Source organism: Mauremys reevesii, linkage group 4 (genome assembly GCF_016161935.1).
Source record: "Mauremys reevesii isolate NIE-2019 linkage group 4, ASM1616193v1, whole genome shotgun sequence".
Classification (NCBI taxonomy): Eukaryota; Metazoa; Chordata; order Testudines; family Geoemydidae; genus Mauremys; species Mauremys reevesii.
The window spans coordinates 91,040,684-91,060,713 of NC_052626.1; the positions used below are offsets into that span (position 1 = coordinate 91,040,684).

The window sequence follows — 20,030 nt, forward strand, 5'->3', positions numbered from 1 at the left end:
ACTCATTTGGCTATGAACAATTTTGTTAAATCAGTTGAAGAATGTATACAGTGCTATGTAATGACATTTTATTAGGCCCTACAGGCACTATAAGTGGTGATGTTTTCTTTCAGTGTTTAAAAGCAGGAGTTAAAAAAAATAAAAAGCAAGCCGGAGAGCATCTGTGTTAATGCAAATTAACTAACTGATAAGGTAGAGGCCGCTGAACCAGGGCTGTCTAAGAAGCACATACGAGAAAATATGGGGTAATTCCTCTGTTTTGCCTAGAATCAACAAGAGTATTTGTATATTTTAAGTATTTAACTGCCCGAAGGTGGACCTCTGTTTTTGTCTTTCAGATAATCAAAGAACATTAATGCCAGCTACACAGCATTCAACATACTATGATTTACTGGCAGTCACAATTATGTTGTGTGTTCTATGTTCTGTTTTGTGGTGTTTTGCCAAAGAATTGTTGTGTTTAATATTTTCATGAGATGGTCTGATTTGACATCAAGCGAAAATGTTGCATTGCAATGCAGATACTTGTTTTGTTCAACTTAGAGTACAAAGTGTTTAGTTATATCAGAAAAATGTGATATACTAAAGTCTAATACATTTTCTTCAGTAAGGGAAAGAAACTACATTGGCCAAATCTTTTAATTGAGAATTGTTGTTAAAATTTGCATACTGACAGTCTTTGGAAGCAAGGACATGAAAAGTTAACCCACTCCCCATATTGTACGAGGGATCCTTCTGGCTACCTCAGACTTTAGCCAGAGGGCTGGGGATGGTGGATAGCTATTGGACTAGAAGTTATATTAAGTGAACTTCTCAAAGTGGGTGTGCTTGTCCTGGCTTGTTCTTCCAAAGTTCTGTAATAAGGTTATTTTAGTGAAAGAGTATATGTGGCATACATTGAATGATAATACTTCTGTACTGTATAACAGTACTGTTTATGTGTTCATGGTATGAAAAAGGTGTATAATTGAAGAGTAAAAGTTTCCTTTGTAGGTTAAAGTGCAGTACATACATACATTACAAGACATTCTTCCGCAAAGAGCTCACAATTTCAATAAACAAGACAAAGAGTGCAAGGAAACGTTATTATTCCTTAGTTAACTAAGCTAGACAAAAGATATTTGCCCTGTGTAAAAGTGTTGGGTGTGTAGGCACAGATCTTGGGTCACACTAGAGGTAAAACACAATGTGGCAATATCTTAAGACTGAAGTGACTGAAACAAATGGCTCCCTTTGGGTGATGGAAGGGTTTTTGACACACCAGCAGAGGTGAAGACCCTCCTGTGGTATTTGCTGCTGAAGGGAAGCCATGGAGGCTGGCCTGCCTCTAATACTTTCCAAAATTATAATTAAAAACTCTCTCTATATATAAAACTCTAGAAATGTAACCATTGTTTTATTTTATCTCCCATCCATAACTGAACAGACAAAGAGGTTGTTTTTGTGTTAATTAATGTAGGTCATCAGTACTAGGAAATCATTTACTCTTTGGATATAATGTCCTGACAGTAAAGGTAGAAGTTGTGACTGCAGTACAACCTCTATTATCCAAATGCTTTGGAAGATTCTGGGGAAATTTGGACAATTAGGTTGCACATAATCAAGAATATTTTAAATGCAAATGAATAGAGATTAAGGGGCCCTGTTTCAGAAAAAAGTCAGTTTGGGAAAATCAAAGCTGTACTATAACATTTCCCCTACTCGTTTGTGTATACTTCTATGTGATTAATAGTCAGTGATTCCTTCCATTTCTTTGTAGTTTTTGTATATATTGGAAATAAATTGATAACGTTAAAAGAAAAGTGAACAAGATAAAAATATTGCAGCAGTCTGGATTATGTAAAATACCTATGACATTTTCAACATCCTGTTATAATTTCATACTGAAGCAATGGGATATTGTGATAGGATGTACCAGGCCTTCTCTGCCCCCCATCAGAGGAATTGCTACACTGACAAATCCACCCAAGGAAAAGCATTACCTAGGAAAGACGGATAGTGAATTTAGATGTCCAAGCACTGCCTAGAGAAGCCTCGTACTGTCAGAACCAACAAGACTAGGGATAAAATAATCCTTGCATGCATAAACACGGGAAACTTGACTAGTAGGAGAGAGGTCATATTAGCTCTCTATTTGGCAATAGTGTGACCACTGCTGGAATACTGTGTCCAGTTCTGGTGTCCACAAATCAAGGAGGTTGCTTATAAAGCAGAATGGGTTCATTGAAGAGCCATGAGAATGATTAAAGAAGTGGAAAACATGCCTTATAGTGATTGAGTTTCTTAAGTCTATCTATTTAGCTTAACAAAAAGAAGGTTGAGGGGAGACTTGATCACACTCTGTAAGTACCTACATGGGGAACAAATATTTAATAATGGACTAGAAGGCAAAAAATATAACAAAATACAATGGCTGGAAATTGAAGCTAGCCAAATTCAGAATGGAAATAAGATGTATATTTTTAAAAATGAGGGTAATTAACCATTAGAATAATTTACTCAGACTTGTGACGGATTCTCCACTATTGGCAATTTTTAAAATCAAGATTGGATTTTTTTTAAAGATATATTCTAGTCCAAAAAGTAATTATTCTGGGGAAGTTCTATAGCCTGTGTTATATAGGAGGTCAGACTAGATTATCACAATGGTCCACTCTGGCCTTGCAATCTATGATCCTCCAGTGGATATAGGGGCTGGGAAGAGGCAGTGGCAAATCAGACCCCACTAAGGTAAGATAAGATAAGAAGGCTTGTCTGCTTCTTCTGAGAGTGAGTGCTGAGTGAAGCTGAGACAGGAGAAACGATCACTGGCTCTAAACCAAAACACCCATACCCAGGTTGGAGCCTAACAATCAGACTGAAGCTTCAGTAATAGTTTGTGACAAACTATTTATTTCATTGTGGAGTTTAAAAGCCCAGACAGGCATTTTTTAGTTGAATTTCAATTAATTGTTACAGGACTAGAAGAGGTTCACTGCACAAGACACCTTGCTCATGATGAGTTCTGAAAGATATACAATGGCAACCTCCTATCCTTGAACCTTCAGATAAAAGCCTTCCTTTGTCCTAAAAACAAAAATCATGTGCAATTAAGAGTTTCATGTGTTTTGGGAATGGTTCTTGGAATCAGCAGCTTCATCATCATGTATGTGGCTTTTTATGGATACTGACATGGATTCCAAGAAGAAAGTCTATAATCAGCTAGAAAGATTTTTATTAAACCAGATTCCGCTTTGTGAAGAAGACCAATTCTTAGATTTATTTTCATTTTGTTTTTTCCTTGTGACCTCTACAGTGCCCTCTCGTGGCCCATCACATCACAACCTGCCCAGCCTTGGCTCTCCACTGGTAGTTTGCTGTCCCTTGAGTGGTAGTGGCGCTTTAGCCCTCTGGCCAAGACACATATAAATGCTACCCCTTCTGGAGTATTACAATCCAAATGAAATTAGAAACAAAAAAATAGGATTGCCCAATGAACTTCTATAGGACTCAACCCTTTTATTCAGGTCTTCTCTTCAACAGTCCATACTTCAGCCAGTTACCTATGGTTGGGTCACCCCTTAGAGCAGGAGGACCATCCAACCAGCAAGCAGGGCTGGCTCCAGCGTTTTTGCCACCCCTAGTGGCAAAAAAAAAAAAAAAAAAAGCCGTGCTCAGCACTTAGGTGGCAGCTCTACCGCTGCCTCTTCATTATTCGGTGGCAATTTGGCGGCAGGTCCTTCCCTCCGAGAGGGACCGAGGGACCCGCCACCAAATTGCCGCCGAAGATCCGGACGTGCCGCTCCTTCCCATTGGCCACCCCAAGCACCTGCTTGGTGAGCTGGTGCCTGGAGCCGGCCCTGCCAGCAAGCTAGCTTATCTCTGGGCTTCAGCCAGACTTCTCTCACATCAGGAGAAGCAGCACTCTGCTGTTTTTCCTAGGCAGCCTTGGACTGGGCTAGATCTTCTCCTTTTAGCTCTCTATCCATGTCTGACATCTGCTGCAGGTATAGAAAGAAGGGATAAATTGGATCCACAGGCTTTCATTAACCCTCTCATTGCCAGTGTGGGGCCTATCTGCCTAACATGTCCTTATTGTTTCCAAAAATCACAGCACCTAAACCAGGGGTAGGCAACCTATGGCATGCATGCCAAAGGCAGCACACAAGCTGATTTTCAGTGGCACTCACACTGCCCGGGTCCTGGCCACTGGTCCGGGGGGCTCTGCATTTTAATTTAATTTTAAACGAAGCTTCTTAAACATTTTTAAAACCTTATTTACTCTACATACAACAATAGTTTAGTTATATATTATAGACTTATAGAAAGAGACTTGGCTGTCTGAATCTTATTGCCTGCCTACAAAATAGTAGCTGTTGACAGATGGAAACTGTGCTTTTCTTTGAAATATGTAACCTAAAAGAGTTCTCATGGAGCTCCTGGTCTTCAAGACACCAGCTGCTACCACATCAAAGATCTTGGCTGTCATAAATCTTGTTCATCTTTGTTTAATGCTTGATGGGTTCTACCAATGGCCTTGGCCCTGCTCCAAGGATTTTGTGCTCCTCCAGCAACGCACAGAGGGTAAAAAAGGCATGTTCAGAATTCCTGGGCAGTCCTGGACATAATTTAAATTATGCTGGAGACTGAACATGCCCAAGGGATTAGAGGAAAGAAAGGTGAAGTAACACCATTTGTGGCAGGGTCTTCAGACCCATCAATTCAGCCCTCTTCCTTTAGGTCCTGTACCAAGCATATCTTGGCTTCACCTAAGGATCTATTCCAATGTATTTCAAGTGTCCTGGATTTGTAAGAATGGTATTTATAGGCCCATTAATCAAAAAAGGCCTAAAAGTTTGGTTCTTTTACATACCATTATAACAGAGGAGGCTCACACACTATTGCTTCTGCATGCAAGGTCAGATCCTAAACTATAATACTCTGCACATCTGCATTTTCCTGCTGTTTTCTAGTTATTTATCATAACTCTGAGAGAGATCCTATCCATGATTTGTATATCATGCTGGAACACATTTGTCGTACCCAAATTCCCAAGCCTTGTTGAAATACAGTGGTATTTCTCCAAGCAACTGAGCCATTCATGCATTCAGAAGACAATTCTATTGAATTGCTCTCCCTCACTATGCCAGAAAAGTTACTTTTAACTTTACAAATAGTACAAATGGCAAAAAATAAATTTATAGTATTAAAAATCTTTAAGATTTAATATTGTAAGGTGTTGAGCATCATATGGGTAAGATAATTCATTTAGAAATATACAATCTTTTGTAGTGTTCTTTTAAATATTATTAGTATGCAACACATGCTTTATTAAGAATGCATGTTTTAATACTCAGTGTTCCTTTTTTTCTATCTGTACAGTGATCATAGTACTTAAGCATATGAACTATCTATAGTTGTTCTGGAGTTGTGCAATAGTGTACAGTGAATGCAAATTTAATGTACACTAAAAAGATGAATCACTGTAGGAATTGTGTGACACAGGCTGAAACGGTCACTGAAATGATGCCAGTGAAATTACCTGTCATTCTTTGAAAGAAAATAGCATACAAGTTACTTTAAAGATGATAGAAATGGCAATTCTTTGACCAGGTGAAATTCACTGTTCATGGAACTGTTGAAAAGAAACAAGAAGAGGAAATACTGAAGACATTATTCATCTATCATGCCCATTCCAGGTCATCCAGGTGATGTTCCTTTTTCAAAGTGCTCCCATATAGAAAACCAGGGCTTGAAACAATGGGGTTTTTTTTCTACCACTGTGGTAAATTGTAAAAAAAAAAATGTGTCCAGTTATATGAGTTCCATGTTCAACTGTAACAGTAAGCTACGTGTCTTGCTCCAAGAGCAGAAACATTCTGCAACTGTCATCATGCACCAGACTTGTGTATGTCTATGTCTACACTTCGAGCTTGAAGGTATAATTTCCAGCTCTAGGAGACATACCCATGGTAGCACTGATCGAGTTTGCGTGCTAAAAATAGTGTAGTCATGGCAGCGCGAGTGACAGGTCTATTTTTACCATACTAATGATTAAAGCTAGCATGGCTGTGTCTCCTCAAACTGGAAATTATACCTTTGAGTTCAGAGTGTAAACATACCCTTAGAAGCATATGTTTCTCTGCCAAATACAATGAAATGGAAGAAATAACGAAAACACATTATCCACAAAGCTTTGTATTTCCTTGCTTTTTCTTTCTTTCTTTCATTCCCCAGTGCAAGTTAGAGTAGCTTCAGGATTGCTGTAACATGGACTGGAAGATAACAGTTCAGAAGGGGCTGCACCACCAGCCAGGATTGCCAAAGTACATTATACTCCAAACTCCTTAGCTGCTGCCTAAGGCAGGTTTAAGTTTGGAGAGATGCAAAGGGGATTTAGTAGTTGAGTATCTAGTCTATATTTTAAAAATGCCTTCCAGGGATTTCATCCTAAATTTGGTAAACAGAATTATGTGTTTTTATAGGTCATTGAAGTTACAGAAACATCTTATGTATTCTTTAGTTAAGACCTCAGAGAAACTACTGAGCACTACATTTCCAGAAAGCTGCCCTTTGGTAAGAAAACAGTTGCAAACTTGTCCAGCATATGTTCTATAACAGGGGTTCTCAAACTTGGGATCACAAGGTTATTACATGGCGGGTTGCGAGCTGTCAACCACCACCTCCAACCCTGCTTTGCCTCCAGCATTTATAACAGTGCTAAATATGAAAAAAAGTATTTTTAACCACTGTCCTATAAATGCTAATCTGAGTTGGACTGCATACAGATTCAGGGCCTCCAGTTTCTGAATGGAGTAGCACTCACAGCTGGCCACACCACAACAGAAGCTAAAAAAAGGAGATAATATCAGAGGCACATGGCACACACGGGACCAATGCAGTGCTTCTTGCATCCAACGGCACACTTGGAACTGAAGTATTCTGCATGAAAGCATCTCTTGAAGTGACCTCTAGAATTGCACTCTTTCTCACCAGGGGCCCATGTCAATACTTCTACATAGCTGAGCACTTTGAATCATTTTGCTGCTGTTGCTTCTAGAGGAGTCCAAGGCTCTGAAGTTCCTGCCTCTTTGAAAACAGCTTTGACTGTTTATATTCCACAAGGCAGATGCCTGAACCAAAGTGTTCAGATCCAATAGATGTGAAGACAGTTTGAATTTAGAACAATTGCGGGGGGAGGATGCAGTAATTAGAGTTATGACTGTGACATATTTTCAGCTACCTAGATTAAAGTTCCCTTTTTTGCTATTTGTCAGTTTTGTCTTGCATATTATAAATGAGAATTATGTGGATGATGTCTTGCAATGATAGTCTTCCAAAGACAGTCAATCACATGGGATCAATTTATCCTTGTGAAAAATAAATCAAGTTGAAAATTTGCTATTTACTTCAAGCATCAGCAAAGCAGAGATATAATATATCATAACACCGTCTCTAAAGGTTTCTTAAGAGGGAAGATAAATATAACACCTTTTAATCAAAGATTAACCAAAGTAAATATAAAAGCTTCTCTGACAGATTTAACCCTTTTGCTACTCACTTTCCCCCTGCCCCACCCTTAATAAGCATTGCATTCCTGTGTTTTCAATGGAGCTTGAAATAAACATGGCTCTTAGCTTCAGCATCATAAAATGGTATCAGCATAGCTCTGAACTGAGTTGTTAACCTGTATTCTCTTTTTTAGGTCTAGTCCAGTGGTCAAAGTTCTTTTTGATCTAGGTACTAACCACACATTGTTTGTTTTTAAAATTTGGATGGACAAACAACAAAACAGATGCATTTTACCAAGAGGACAATCCTTCAGTTATTATGAATTTTTAGGTCCAAACTCTGACCTCTTAAAGAGTGCTGATTTACATTCCAGGGGATTTTGCTACCTAGATGAATCTCAAATAGGCAACAGTGAATGTTGAAAGTCATATTGTAACAGGTGACTATAACTGGTAAAACTGGTTGTAAATTCCAGCACCAGCTACTTTTATAGGATAATTATGAACTTTAGATTGCAAGTTCTTTAAGACAGGGAATGACTATTTTATCATATGTCTGTATTGTGCTTAGCACACTAGGTCACTGATTAGGATATGTAGGTGTTACTACAATACACCATAATAAATAAATAATAATAATAGAATACTTTCCAAAAGAATTGTGAAGTCAGAATGATCTCTAACCACTTGACAAGTCACTAATCACATTCCTGTCCTCAACTTTTTATGCTGAACTTCAGAATATCCTCTTTTTTAGATTCTTAAATTACCTCTTCACAAAATGACCAAATCACACAATTTGAACAATTATGAGGAATTGAGAAGAGAGGAGATCTCACAAGTACACCCTGGCCTTTTGTAGCATTAAGCACTTGAAGAAAGAGGTAAAGTAGCTATTTAATAATGGTGACATTTCCTTATTCTTGAAATATATTCTCTGTTATTGCTGAAGGGGCTGAATTATTATTTTTCTTATGCAAATCGAAGTCATTATATAAAAACCTAAGAGATGAATTAATAGATATTATATAAATATTTGAAAAAATACTTATTGATAACTTAGATGTTTTCTGCATTTTGCAGCTTGTGTGTTTAATATTTTTTTTCCTTTTGCCAATTTTCCAAATATCCTTATTTCTAGTTCATTTTAATTTTGAAATGTACCTGGATAGGCTGTTTACCTCACTGGTCCTGTTCAGAGGGAAAATAAGAGGAAAAAAAACAGTAAATCCCTGAATGAGTTAAAAATGCCTACTTGGCATGCCCGATCAGTAGATTTGCTGTTATAAGGTAGCAGTGCCTCCACAGGAGGTCCACATAATGAATAAATGAAAATGGGAGGATTTTGCACAATCTGATGAATCTGGCTTGTGGACAGCTGAGATACAGCCAGTAGTGGTGACATAATCTCATCTATCAGATTAGAAAAGAGATGGTCACTACTGGTGTCATGGTTGGAGAGCAAAATGGAGGAAATGTTCTACGTCCCTGGGCAAAGATGCAGCAGATATCTGATGGGGTCAACCCAATATTTGTGGGGTGGAGCCTCCTCCCCCTGGTGGATGAAGGCTAATGAAAGTCCTACGACAGGTGGTTACTAACTCATCCATGGGAGCAGGATATCCTCATGGCTTTAAGTGTGATTCTATTCTGAAAAATGATCATGTACTGCAGCACCTTCTTACTCAACAGATTATTCTTGTTGTGTATTTAGTCCTATTTGCTTATTTTAGAGATAAAAGTAAATTTCGATAGCTTTATCACATTAGCCATATAGTGAGCTGGATTCGATTCCTTTTTTTATTTAAACAGAGTTGTACAAACTGGCCTCCCCTGGTCAAGTGTCAAGAAAAGGCAATTTTCAGTTCTGATCAGGACTCTACAGGACTCCCACCAAAAGACTTTTGCCTGCAAAAGGAAATGGATCAGCACTTTTCTTCATTGCCTTGGGCCGGCCCACCCACTGTTAGGCCATTCTTATCCTCTTCAGAAGTGTCCAAAAAGCAGTTTGTACATGTCTTGACATATTGGTTTTCCGGTTCCTGGAAGACTATGCCATCAAGGTCTTGCAGCCAGGCAGTTAATATGGGCCTAAGTGTTCAGAGGTTTATCCGTTATTTAAAAATATTTTCTCGTTTTAAGCATCTCTAACTTTTTAATTTTTTATGGGAGTGTTATTAAGATAAAGGGTTCACCAACTTCTGGCACAGCTGAACCTTGCTGGCTTTTTAGACGTGACTCAGCCAGGCTTCAGACAGCGTAATGGCACTGAATAAGTCCTGTTTAATATGGTTGGTTTCCTGCCGGTAATAGGGGAAAAAAACACCTGTTCTTGTTAATTGTGTTTCAACAGTCTTTTATTTTCTTGACTAGAAGTTGGTGACAAGACTGAAGTTCTAGGCAGATGAGGCTGTTCTCAAGTGGCTGTGCTCATTGTGAAGGAGAGGATGCAGAGGATGGTTATTTTCACCTAAAGGGGTCTTCTACAAGGTGCTGTTAGTCTATCCCCGCCGCTGTGCAATAAGCATATGAAGTCACTGTAGGAGCTCTTCTGGAGATAAAGGTATGGACCTACTGTTTGAATAGTGTCCCCAGTATTATTATTAGGCTTTTCTATGGTGCTCATCACTATGTTATCTGAATTTGTCCTCATAACATCCTGTAAAGTAGAGTAGTATCATTATCTCCATTTTACAGATGGAGAATAGTAGCAAAAAGAGATTGAGTGTCTTGCCCATTGTCACAGAAGATGTTTTTGGCAGAGTTGTGAGGAGCCAGAGAAATACTGGAATGAGGAAGAAAAGAGGGTGTATTTGCGGGGAAGATAAAATGACAAGCGAAGGAAGGAGAGTGAGGAAGAAAATGAAAGGGAAGGAGACAATCAGAAGAGAAGAGACCAAAAGGCTGAAAATGAAAAACAGAAAAAAAAGCATAAAGTGATTGACAAAAGCAACAGAGACATACTAAATTACATTTTGAAAAATATATTTAATAGAAAACTGAATGACTATGTTCAAATTAAACAAACAAATATTATGCACGTACAAAAGATTGAATTCCCTAAGAAGCTCCTTTCTACTCTATAACTGTACATAGCAAGGCCAAAAAAGCCTGGGTGATCTTTTATCCCTGATTCAAAAATGAGAAATATGCTGTTTAAATTTACCAGAAATTTTGGGTGGGGGAGATATCTTGGTGGGTGGGACAGAGGATTTTATTCACCAGCTAGCAAATTACTTATTTTATGGATTGTGCAAAAGATATTGCTTGGCCTGTTTGCCTGAACATGCTAGTCCAGCCCTGCCTGTAGGTCCACAAGCTGCCTCCATTTGCTTGAACCAGTCCTGAACTTTCCAGTCAGAAGGCAGCTCCTCAGAATTATTTTTATGTAAGAAATATAAGTTTAAGGTTTTGTATAATTTCTTTTTGTAAATTAGCATCAGTGCTCATAGAAGTAAAAACTGTAATACATTCCTCAATATGGGAAGATTTTTAATGCCCCACAATCCATAGTTAGAAAGAAGAAAGATGTTTAGTCTCTTTCTCGATGGGTAATTATATAGTCCTTATGTCTGTAATATCTTAAGCCTTGTCTACACAAACAACTAGTTAGCAGCAAGTTGGTGTCCGAATCTACCCTGAACTAGCCTGCTGCAGATTGTGTGGATCCTGCATGTTAACAGTTCATTAATGCACTCTGATTGGTCCTGTTTCAAAGAGGACTAGATCAAAGCACATTAATGAATTGCGAATGTGCATCAGCAGGGTCCATGCAGACAGTTAGTCCAAAGCAGGCTACTGCAGGGAGATTCACACCCCAGCTTGCCACAAAATAAATTTTTATGTAGACAGTCCCTAAGTGCCTGAATTTTCACCTTTCCTACAATCTTTATTTTTCAAATGGGAGCCAATGGAATTAAAAGGAATTCATAAATCAAAGAGGATGGAATGTCAGTGCTCCAGGCATCCAAACCAATGCCCATTGCACACAATGGAAATCTTTCCAGAGGCTGTAAGGCTGTGAAAAGATTATACATACCTTTTCAGACTTATTTAAAAGATAACATGGAATAATGATAGAAATCCTGACACTGTGATTTATTGATACTGTGTCTTTTGAAAACTACCAATATACTTACGGATTTGCCTGATCATTTAAGTATTTGTTGTTATAAGAGCATACATAAAGAGAACACATTAACCCAGAAACTATTAAATTGCCAAGAAAGTCTTTAGTAGAGGAAAAGGATTTTTGCTTCTACTGTATTTTTAGGAGTATGATACTGTATAATTATGCCATTTTAGTAATTTAAGACAAACTATATTGTATACTTTCTCTAAAATGTTAATTCAAATCTATAATCTAATCAAATAATTATTTGAAATAAAGAATAATTAACGTGGAGGACTGAGTAGGGTGACCAGATAGCAAGTGTGAAAGATCGGGACAGGGGATGAGGGGGTAATAGGAGTCTATTAAAGAAAAAGACCCAAAAATTAGGACTGTTCCTATAAAATCGGGACATCTGGTCATCCTAGGAGTGAGGACAATTTTTTTCCCAGGAAACTTGGGCTGTTTAATAAACAAAGTTTACCTTTTCAATTTGGTCCCGTGTTGCAATAATCTCATAGCCATCCTGCCCAGAGCAATTCTTAAACACCAAAATCCTGAGTGAGGACTTCTCAATAAGCTTCTTCATGCGATTGGAAAGGACAGGCTTGGTTTTCCTTCTCTTGACACCAGAAGGAAGAACCAGACCATTCATCGTCCAAGTTACTTTCTTCATTAATGACAGATGGTCTGGAAGAAAAGAGGAAAAAAAGGTAAAGTAAATATTTGGCTTCAAAACTAAAAATGGACACATCATGCTCCCCTTTCCCTATTATATTAATAATACACACTGGCCTGTCTCCATGTAGATGCTGGTATTTTCTAAAATACTACCACATGCTTCCCACTAACCATGACATAAGCTGTAGCAAGCTGTCTCCACTGATAGCCTGCATAAATCATCATTCCTGAAGGGAACAGATGTTCAGGGTATGAAAGAGTAATACCACAATTTAGTCATAATTAAAATTCACCCTTAGCATGCTTCTATCACCGACCAGAGAGGAGTATTTAGCTTTTCACCTACAAAAAAAACTGCTTCCCATCTCTTCTGCTTCAGGAAAATTAAGCCTGTTCCTTAACTTGTACAATGTTTGAGTTCCACCTCTGAGATTGCATCCCACAAAGGATGCTATTTTTCCTCCTTAACAGTTGATTTCCTTGCATGCTTAAAAGGATGACCTCTACCTAGTGCCACAGCACAGAATATATTTGCAACTACATGTAAAAGCTTGAACCCTCACTGGTGTTGCCATATAGGAAAGTAAATTGTAGAAAATATGTTGCTACAGATTAAAACCAGGCCAGTAAACACACTGTTTTTGTCAGTAATAGTTTAGACTCATCTACATATTTTCAAAAAGAGAGTTCAGGGACTAAGCCATTTAACTCCCACTGATGTTAATGAGAGCTGCGTTACTAAATCACCACATATCATTTTGAAAATATAAGGCTCACATTGCCATTATTAGTGCTGGATAACATGTTAAGTGAATGCCATTGTTCTTTCTTTCTTTGGAGAGTGGGTTTCAATTCACAAATCTTTAACATCATGTGCATTAGAGTTATTCCATTATGGAATATATAGAGCATGCCAACATGTTTGTTTTCATTAAAATTACAATAATAAATTGGCAGTGCTTCTTGCTGCAACCTGCATTTGTTCTAGAAGGACACTCTCTCTTTTGTCCCTCAAGGACATAGCTATTTACAGTGCAGCTGGAAAGATCCTCATTTATTCAGGGGCTTCGTTTCCCAAATAAATATCCTCAGTGGGTACCTGTCCACAGAAACTCAACTGCTCCAATTCTGTAGTATGGGCCAGATCCTCAGCCAGTTTACATGGGGTTGACGCTGTTGACTTCAGTAGAGCTACACTGATTTACAGCCACTGAGGATCTGATTCTATAAAACCATCTCGTCGGCAACCTTTCAGAAGTGGTGTGCCGAGTCTTCATTTATTCACTCTGATTTAAGGTTTCGCGTGCCAGTAATACATTTTAACGTTTTTAGAAGGCCTCTATCTATGTCTATAATATATAACTAAACTATTGTTTATTCAGGGGCTTCGTTTCCCAAATAAATATCCTCAGTGGGTACCTGTCCATAGAAACTCAACTGCTCCAATTCTGTAGTATGGGCCAGATCCTCAGCCAGTTTACATGGGGTTGACACTGTTGACTTCAGTAGAGCTACACTGATTTACAGCCACTGAGGATCTGATTCTATAAAACCATCTCGTCGGCAACCTTTCAGAAGTGGTGTGCCGAGTCTTCATTTATTCACTCTGATTTAAGGTTTCGCGTGCCAGTAATACATTTTAACGTTTTTAGAAGGTCTCTATCTATGTCTATAATATATAACTAAACTATTGTTGTATGTAAAGTAAATAAGGTTTTAAAAATGTTTAAGAAGCTTCATTTAAAATTAAATTAAAATGCAGAGGCCCCTGGACCTGAGTGCCACTGAAAATCAGCTTGCGTGCCACCTTCGGCACGCCTGCCATAGGTTGTCTACCTCTGATCTAATCTAATGGTGGTCAGTGGGTGGCATTTTGGAATGTTTGTTCTCAGCCTAGAAGTGAATTTCATTTTTTAAAGTCTTTGCACTTCTGAGCAGTTTCTATTTTCTGCCTCACATTAATATCCTCCCTCCCCTTAGGAGGTTCTTTACATTTCTGGCAGAACTCATGAATTTCCTGTTTTTCCCACTTTTAAAACAGCCATCCTTAAGGCACACACAGCAACTCACATTGGGAAGTGGGATAGTCTTGGGCCTTTTGTTGTCACTGAAAACCCATCCAGATGAGCACATGCACATGCTCTGAACTTGTTAGATGCTTACTGCTATATCTCCCAACACTCCATCTGCTGCGAGTAGGCCCTAGCCCCACAGCACTAGCCCCTTCATGCCAAATGCACTGAGCATGCTCCAACCCCATGGAGCTATATAAATGCCAACTACACTCAGACTCTTACAGGGTGGACATAGAACAAGAATTCCAGATAGGACATAGATGAATCATCAAGTGGCTCCCATCCCTTCAGCCGAGGGGAAGGTGTGCTGGGTTGGAGGCAGAAGGAGATCTTCCCCTGAAATTCTGTGCACTTCAAAGCCCTTATTATTGAGCAAGACCTCATACTCCTACTTTAGGAGGCAGTCAAGTATCACTCCTCCCTGAAAATGGCAGCCACTTCCCAACCACCCCCTCATGGTCTGAGGTCATTCTGCAGGCACAGCTTCCCTTTTCCTCATCTTCAACTCAGAGCCCTTTAAATCAAACTATACCTCTACCCCTATATAACGTGACCTGATATAACATGAATTCAGATATAACGCGGTAAAGCAGAGCTCCGGGGGTCCGGGGCTGCACACACTGGTGGATCAAAGCAAGTTCGATATAATGCGGTTTCACCTATAATGCAGTAAGATTTTTTGGCTCCCGAGGACAGCATTATATCGGGGTAGAGGTGTACCAACACTCTTTCTGGTTCAGCCATGCTCTTCCTTGGGGTTTGATCTATTAAAATAACAAAATTATTCCCAGATAAAGTCCTCCAATTTCCACCAACTGCATACTCCCACTGAGGAACTCTCATTCTTCCCCCACCTTGAGCTTTTTCCCTGAAGACTCAGGGCTCCCTGCTGGCACCTATTCACTCTCAGCAAATTTTTGTAATCTCTCTTTCATAGAATCATAGAATCATAGGCTTTAAGGTCAGAAGGGACCATTATGATCATCTAGTCTGACCTCCTGCATAATGCAGGCCACAGAATCTCACCCACCCACTCCTGTATCAAACCTGTGTCTGAGCCATTGAAGTCCTCAAATCATGGTTTAAAGACTTCAAGGTGCAGAGAATCTTCCAGCAAGTGACCCGTGCCCCACGCTGCAGAGGAAGGCGAAAACCTCCAGGGCTTCTGCCAATCTGCCCTGGAGGAAAATTCCTTCCCGACCCCAAATATGGCGATCAGCTAAACTCTGAGCATGTGGGCAAGACTCACCAGCCAGACACCCGGGAAAGAATTCTCTGTAGTAACTCAGATCTCACCCCATCTAACATCCCATCACAAGCCACTGGGCATACTTACCGCTAGTAGTCAAAGACGAATTAATTGCTAAAATTAGGCTATCCCATTATACCATCCCCTCCATAAACTTATCAAGCTTAGTCTTGAAGCCAGATATGTCTTTTGCCCCCACTACTCCGTTGGAAGGCTGTTCCAGAACTTCACTCCTATAATGGTTAGAAACCTTCATCTAATTTCAAGTCTAAACTTCCTGATAGCCAGTTTATATCCATTTGTTCTTGTGTCCACATTGGTACTGAGCTTAAATCATTTCTCTCCCTCCCTGGTATTTATTCCTCTGATATATTTATAAAGAGCAATCATATCTCCCCTCAGCCTTCTTTTGGTTAGGCTAAACAAGCCAAGCTCTTTGAGTATCCTTTCATATGACAAAAAAAACAAGAGTACTTGTGGCACCTTAAAGACTAACACAAGTACTCCTGGTTTTTTTGCGGATACAGACTAACACGGCTGCTACTCTGAAACCTTTCATATGACAGGTTTTCCATTCCTCAGATCATCCTAGTAGCCCTTCTCTGAATCTGTTCCTGTTTGAATTCATCCTTCTTAAACATGGGAGACCAGAACTGCACACAGTATTCCAGATGGGGTCTCACCAGTGCCTTGTATAACGGTACTAACACCTCATTATCTTTACTGGAAATACCTCGCCTGATGCATCCCAAGACCACATTAGCTTTTTAATGGCCATATCACATTGGCGTCTCATAGTCATCCTGTGATCAATCAATTCTCCGAGGTCCTTCTCCTCCTCTGTTACTTCCAACTGATGCCTCCCCAGCTTATAACAATAGTTCTTGTTACTAATCCCTAAATGTATGACCTTGAACTTTTCACTATTAAATTTCATCCTATTACTATTACTCCAGTTTACAAGGTCATCCAGATCTTCCTGTATGATATCCCCGTCCTTCTCTGTATTGGCAATACCTCCCAGCTTTGTGTTATCTGCAAACTTTAGTAGCACATTCCCACTTTTTGTGCCAAAGTCAGTAATAAAAAGATTAAATAAGATCGGTCCCAAAACAGATCTCTGAGGAACTCCACTAGTAACCTCCCTCCAGCCTGACAATTCACCTTTCAGTATGACCTGTTGTAGTCTCCCCTTTAACCAGTTCCTTATCCACCTTTCAATTTTCATATTGATCCCCATCTTTTCCAATTTAGCTAATAATTCCCCACATGGAACTGTATCAATTGCCTTACTTTGAAATTGAGATAGATTAGATCCACTATGTTTCCTTTGTCTAAAAAATCTGTTATCTTCTCAAAAAAGGAGATCAGGTTGGTTTGGCATGATTTATCTTTTGTAAAACCATGTTGTATTTTGTCCCAATTACCATTGACCTCAATGTCCTTGAATACTTTTTCCTTCACATTTTTTTCCAAGACCTTGCATACTACAGATGTCAAACTGACAGGCCTGTAGTTGCCCGGATCACTTTTTTTTCCCTTTCTTAAATATAGGAACTATGTTAGCAATTCTTCAGTCATACGGTACAACCCCTGAGTTTACTGATTCATTAAAAATTCTTGCTAATGGGCTTGCAATTTCATGTGCCAGTTCATTTAATATTCTTGGATGAAGATTATCTGGGCCCCCTGATTTTGCCCCATTAAGCTGTTCAAGTTTGGCTTCCACCTTGGATGTGGTAATATCTACCTCCATATCCTCATTCCTATTTGCCATCCTACCATTATCCCTAAGCTCCTCGTCAGCCTCATTAAAGACTGAGGCAAAGTATTGTTTAGATATTGGGTCATGCCTAGATTATCCTTAACCTCCACTCCATCCTCAGTGTTTAGCGGTCCCACTTCTTCTTTCTTTGTTTTCTTCTTATTTATATGGCTATAGAACCTTTTACTATTGGTTTTAATTTCCTTTGCAAGGTCCAACTCTACATGGCTTTTGGCCTTTCTAACTTTATTCCTACATGTTCTGATCTCAATAAGGTAACTTTCCTTGCTGACCACTTCCATCTTCCATTCCTTGTAGGCTTTCTGGTTTTTCTTAATCACCTCTCTGAGATGCTTGCTCATCCAGCTTGGTCTACAACTCCTGCCTATGAATGTTTTCCCCTTTCTTGGGATGCAGACTTCTGATAGTTTCTGCAACTTTGACTTGAAGTAAGTCCAGGCTTCCTACACCTTTAGATCCACAAGTTCTTCAATCCAATCCACTTCCCTAACTAATTTCCTTAATTCTTTAAAGTTAGCCCTTTTGAAATAAAAAACCCTAGTCACAGATCTATTTTTGTTTATCCTTCCATTCAGTTTGAACTGAATTAGCTCATGATCGCTCAGACCCAGGTTGTCCCCTACAACCATTTCTTCTATGAGGTCCTCACTACTCACCAAAACCAAATCTAAAATGGCATCCCTTCTTGTTGGTTCAGCAACTACTTGGTGATGGAATCCATCAGCTATCACATCTAGGAAAATCTAAGCCCTATTATTATTACTAGCACTTGTCCACCAGTTTATATCTGGGAAGTTAAAGTCTCCCATGATCACACAATTCCCATTAATGTTTACTTCATGAAAAACATTAAAAAGTTCTCTATACATATCCAAATCAGATCCTGGCGGTCTATAGCACACCCGAAGCACTATCTCAGGGGAGGCTCTAGTAGCTTTCTTCCCCAATGTGATTTTTGCCCAGACTGACTTTGTCTTATCCATTCCATCCCTTCTTATTTCTTTACAGTCTACCTCATCATTGATATACAATGCTACTCCACCACCTTTGCCTTTATTTCTGTCTTTCCTAAACAGCACATAGCCTTCAATACCTGTACTCCAGTCATGACTACTATTCCACCATGTTTCTGTTATCCCTATAATATCCTGTTTCACTTCCTGCACCAGTAACTCTAGTTCCTCCATTTTGTTACCTAGGCTCCTCACATTGGTGTACAAACAATCGTATTAGTGTACAAACAATGTACTGAGGAGTCCCTTTTCTCTGCAGCTTCCTTCTCCTCTTTATAGGAAAATTAGCTCCTCCACATCCGACTGGCTCTACTCATTAAACCCCATAGGTGTTTAACTATTAAACCTCATCCCAGGTGTGGCAGGCAGGGCTAATTGTACATAGTTGGCCAGCTCCAGGCCTCTGGCCCTTAAAGGGGTAGGCCACCCCACATCCCATTTTACAAACGGAGTACCTGAGTACACAGTCTTCCAGAAAAAACAGTAACCATAGTTCTGTGATACGTGTTATCTACATGGATTCCACTTGTGGTGCACATGAGCCCTGTGCATGAAAGGTCAGATTATTTTGGCTAGCAGTGTCCATTAGTGGCACACCCTGGATGCCTTTGTGTTCCCTCCACCTGAGGGCAAAAAGGATGGAGCAAGCCCAATTGTCCTTCAGTTCCTTCAGCAATACAGAATTCAGATGGAACAGAACTCTGTAGGACAGCATGCAAATAGTTGATGACGTGTATCATCGATTTAAATGTCTCCTGTGATATATAAGCTGTTGCTGATGTGGAATCTAACAGAGCCCCTGTGAGTGCTATTCTCTGAGTCAGCAACAGTGCTTAACTTTTCTTTGTTGATCTTGAGACTTAGTGTGGTAAAAAGATGTTGGATTACCTGCTACAGTGATCTTTCTCAAATGAGCCAATTGTCAAGGTATGGATATACCTGGATCCCTTGTCTCCCTAGGTGAGCTCAGAGCTGCCATGACTACCAAGCACTTGGTGAGTACTCTTGTTGCCAGGGCCGGCTCTACTGTTTTCGCCGCCCCCAAGCAGCGCGCCAAATTGCTGCCGCCACGGAAACGCACATGCCGCCCTAACGGCACACGGACTGCCCCCGCCGTCTGCGGCAGCAATTCGGCATGCTGCTTGGTGGCAAAAACACACGGACTGCCACCCCTTGCAGATTGCCGCCCCAAGCACCTGCTTGGAATGCTGGTGCCTGGAGCTGGCCCTGCTTGTTGCTGCTGAAAGACCAAAGGACAGAACTCTGTATTGAGACTGGGATACTCCCTCTTGGAATCTGAGATATTGCCTGTGTGCCAGCTGTATCAGTATGTAAAATTATATGCCTTGCAGACTGAGATCTGTGAACCAGTCCTTTGGAATTTACCAAAGGGATTATGAAGGCCAGTTTTACCATCCTGAATTTGAAATTGTGGATGAATCTGTTGAATCTCTTCCTTCTTCAGAATTAGAAAATAAAGTGAGTAAAAACCCCTTCCTCTGAACTTCAGGGGCACTTCTTCCACTGCTCAGACATTTAGAAGCAAATCCACTTCTTGCTTTAACTGTATTTTGTATGAAGGATATCTGGAGAAGGGAAGGGAAAGGCCATAGGAAAGGACTGAA

General features: G+C 39.7%; 1 protein-coding gene across 5 annotated transcripts in view; it reads right to left on the bottom strand.

Moving 5' to 3' along the window:
- DCDC1 (doublecortin domain containing 1) overlaps positions 1–20,030 on the bottom strand; it is a 452,481-nt gene that overhangs the window by 359,879 nt on the left and 72,572 nt on the right. For all 5 annotated transcript variants that reach the window (XR_005597781.1, XM_039535836.1, XM_039535835.1 and 2 more), the window contains one exon: positions 12,086–12,291. Coding sequence is in view for 4 of the 5 variants with exons in the window: in XM_039535836.1 (XP_039391770.1) it covers positions 12,086–12,291 (206 nt within the window). In the remaining variant the exon portion in view is untranslated. The remainder of the gene's footprint in view (positions 1–12,085; positions 12,292–20,030) is intronic.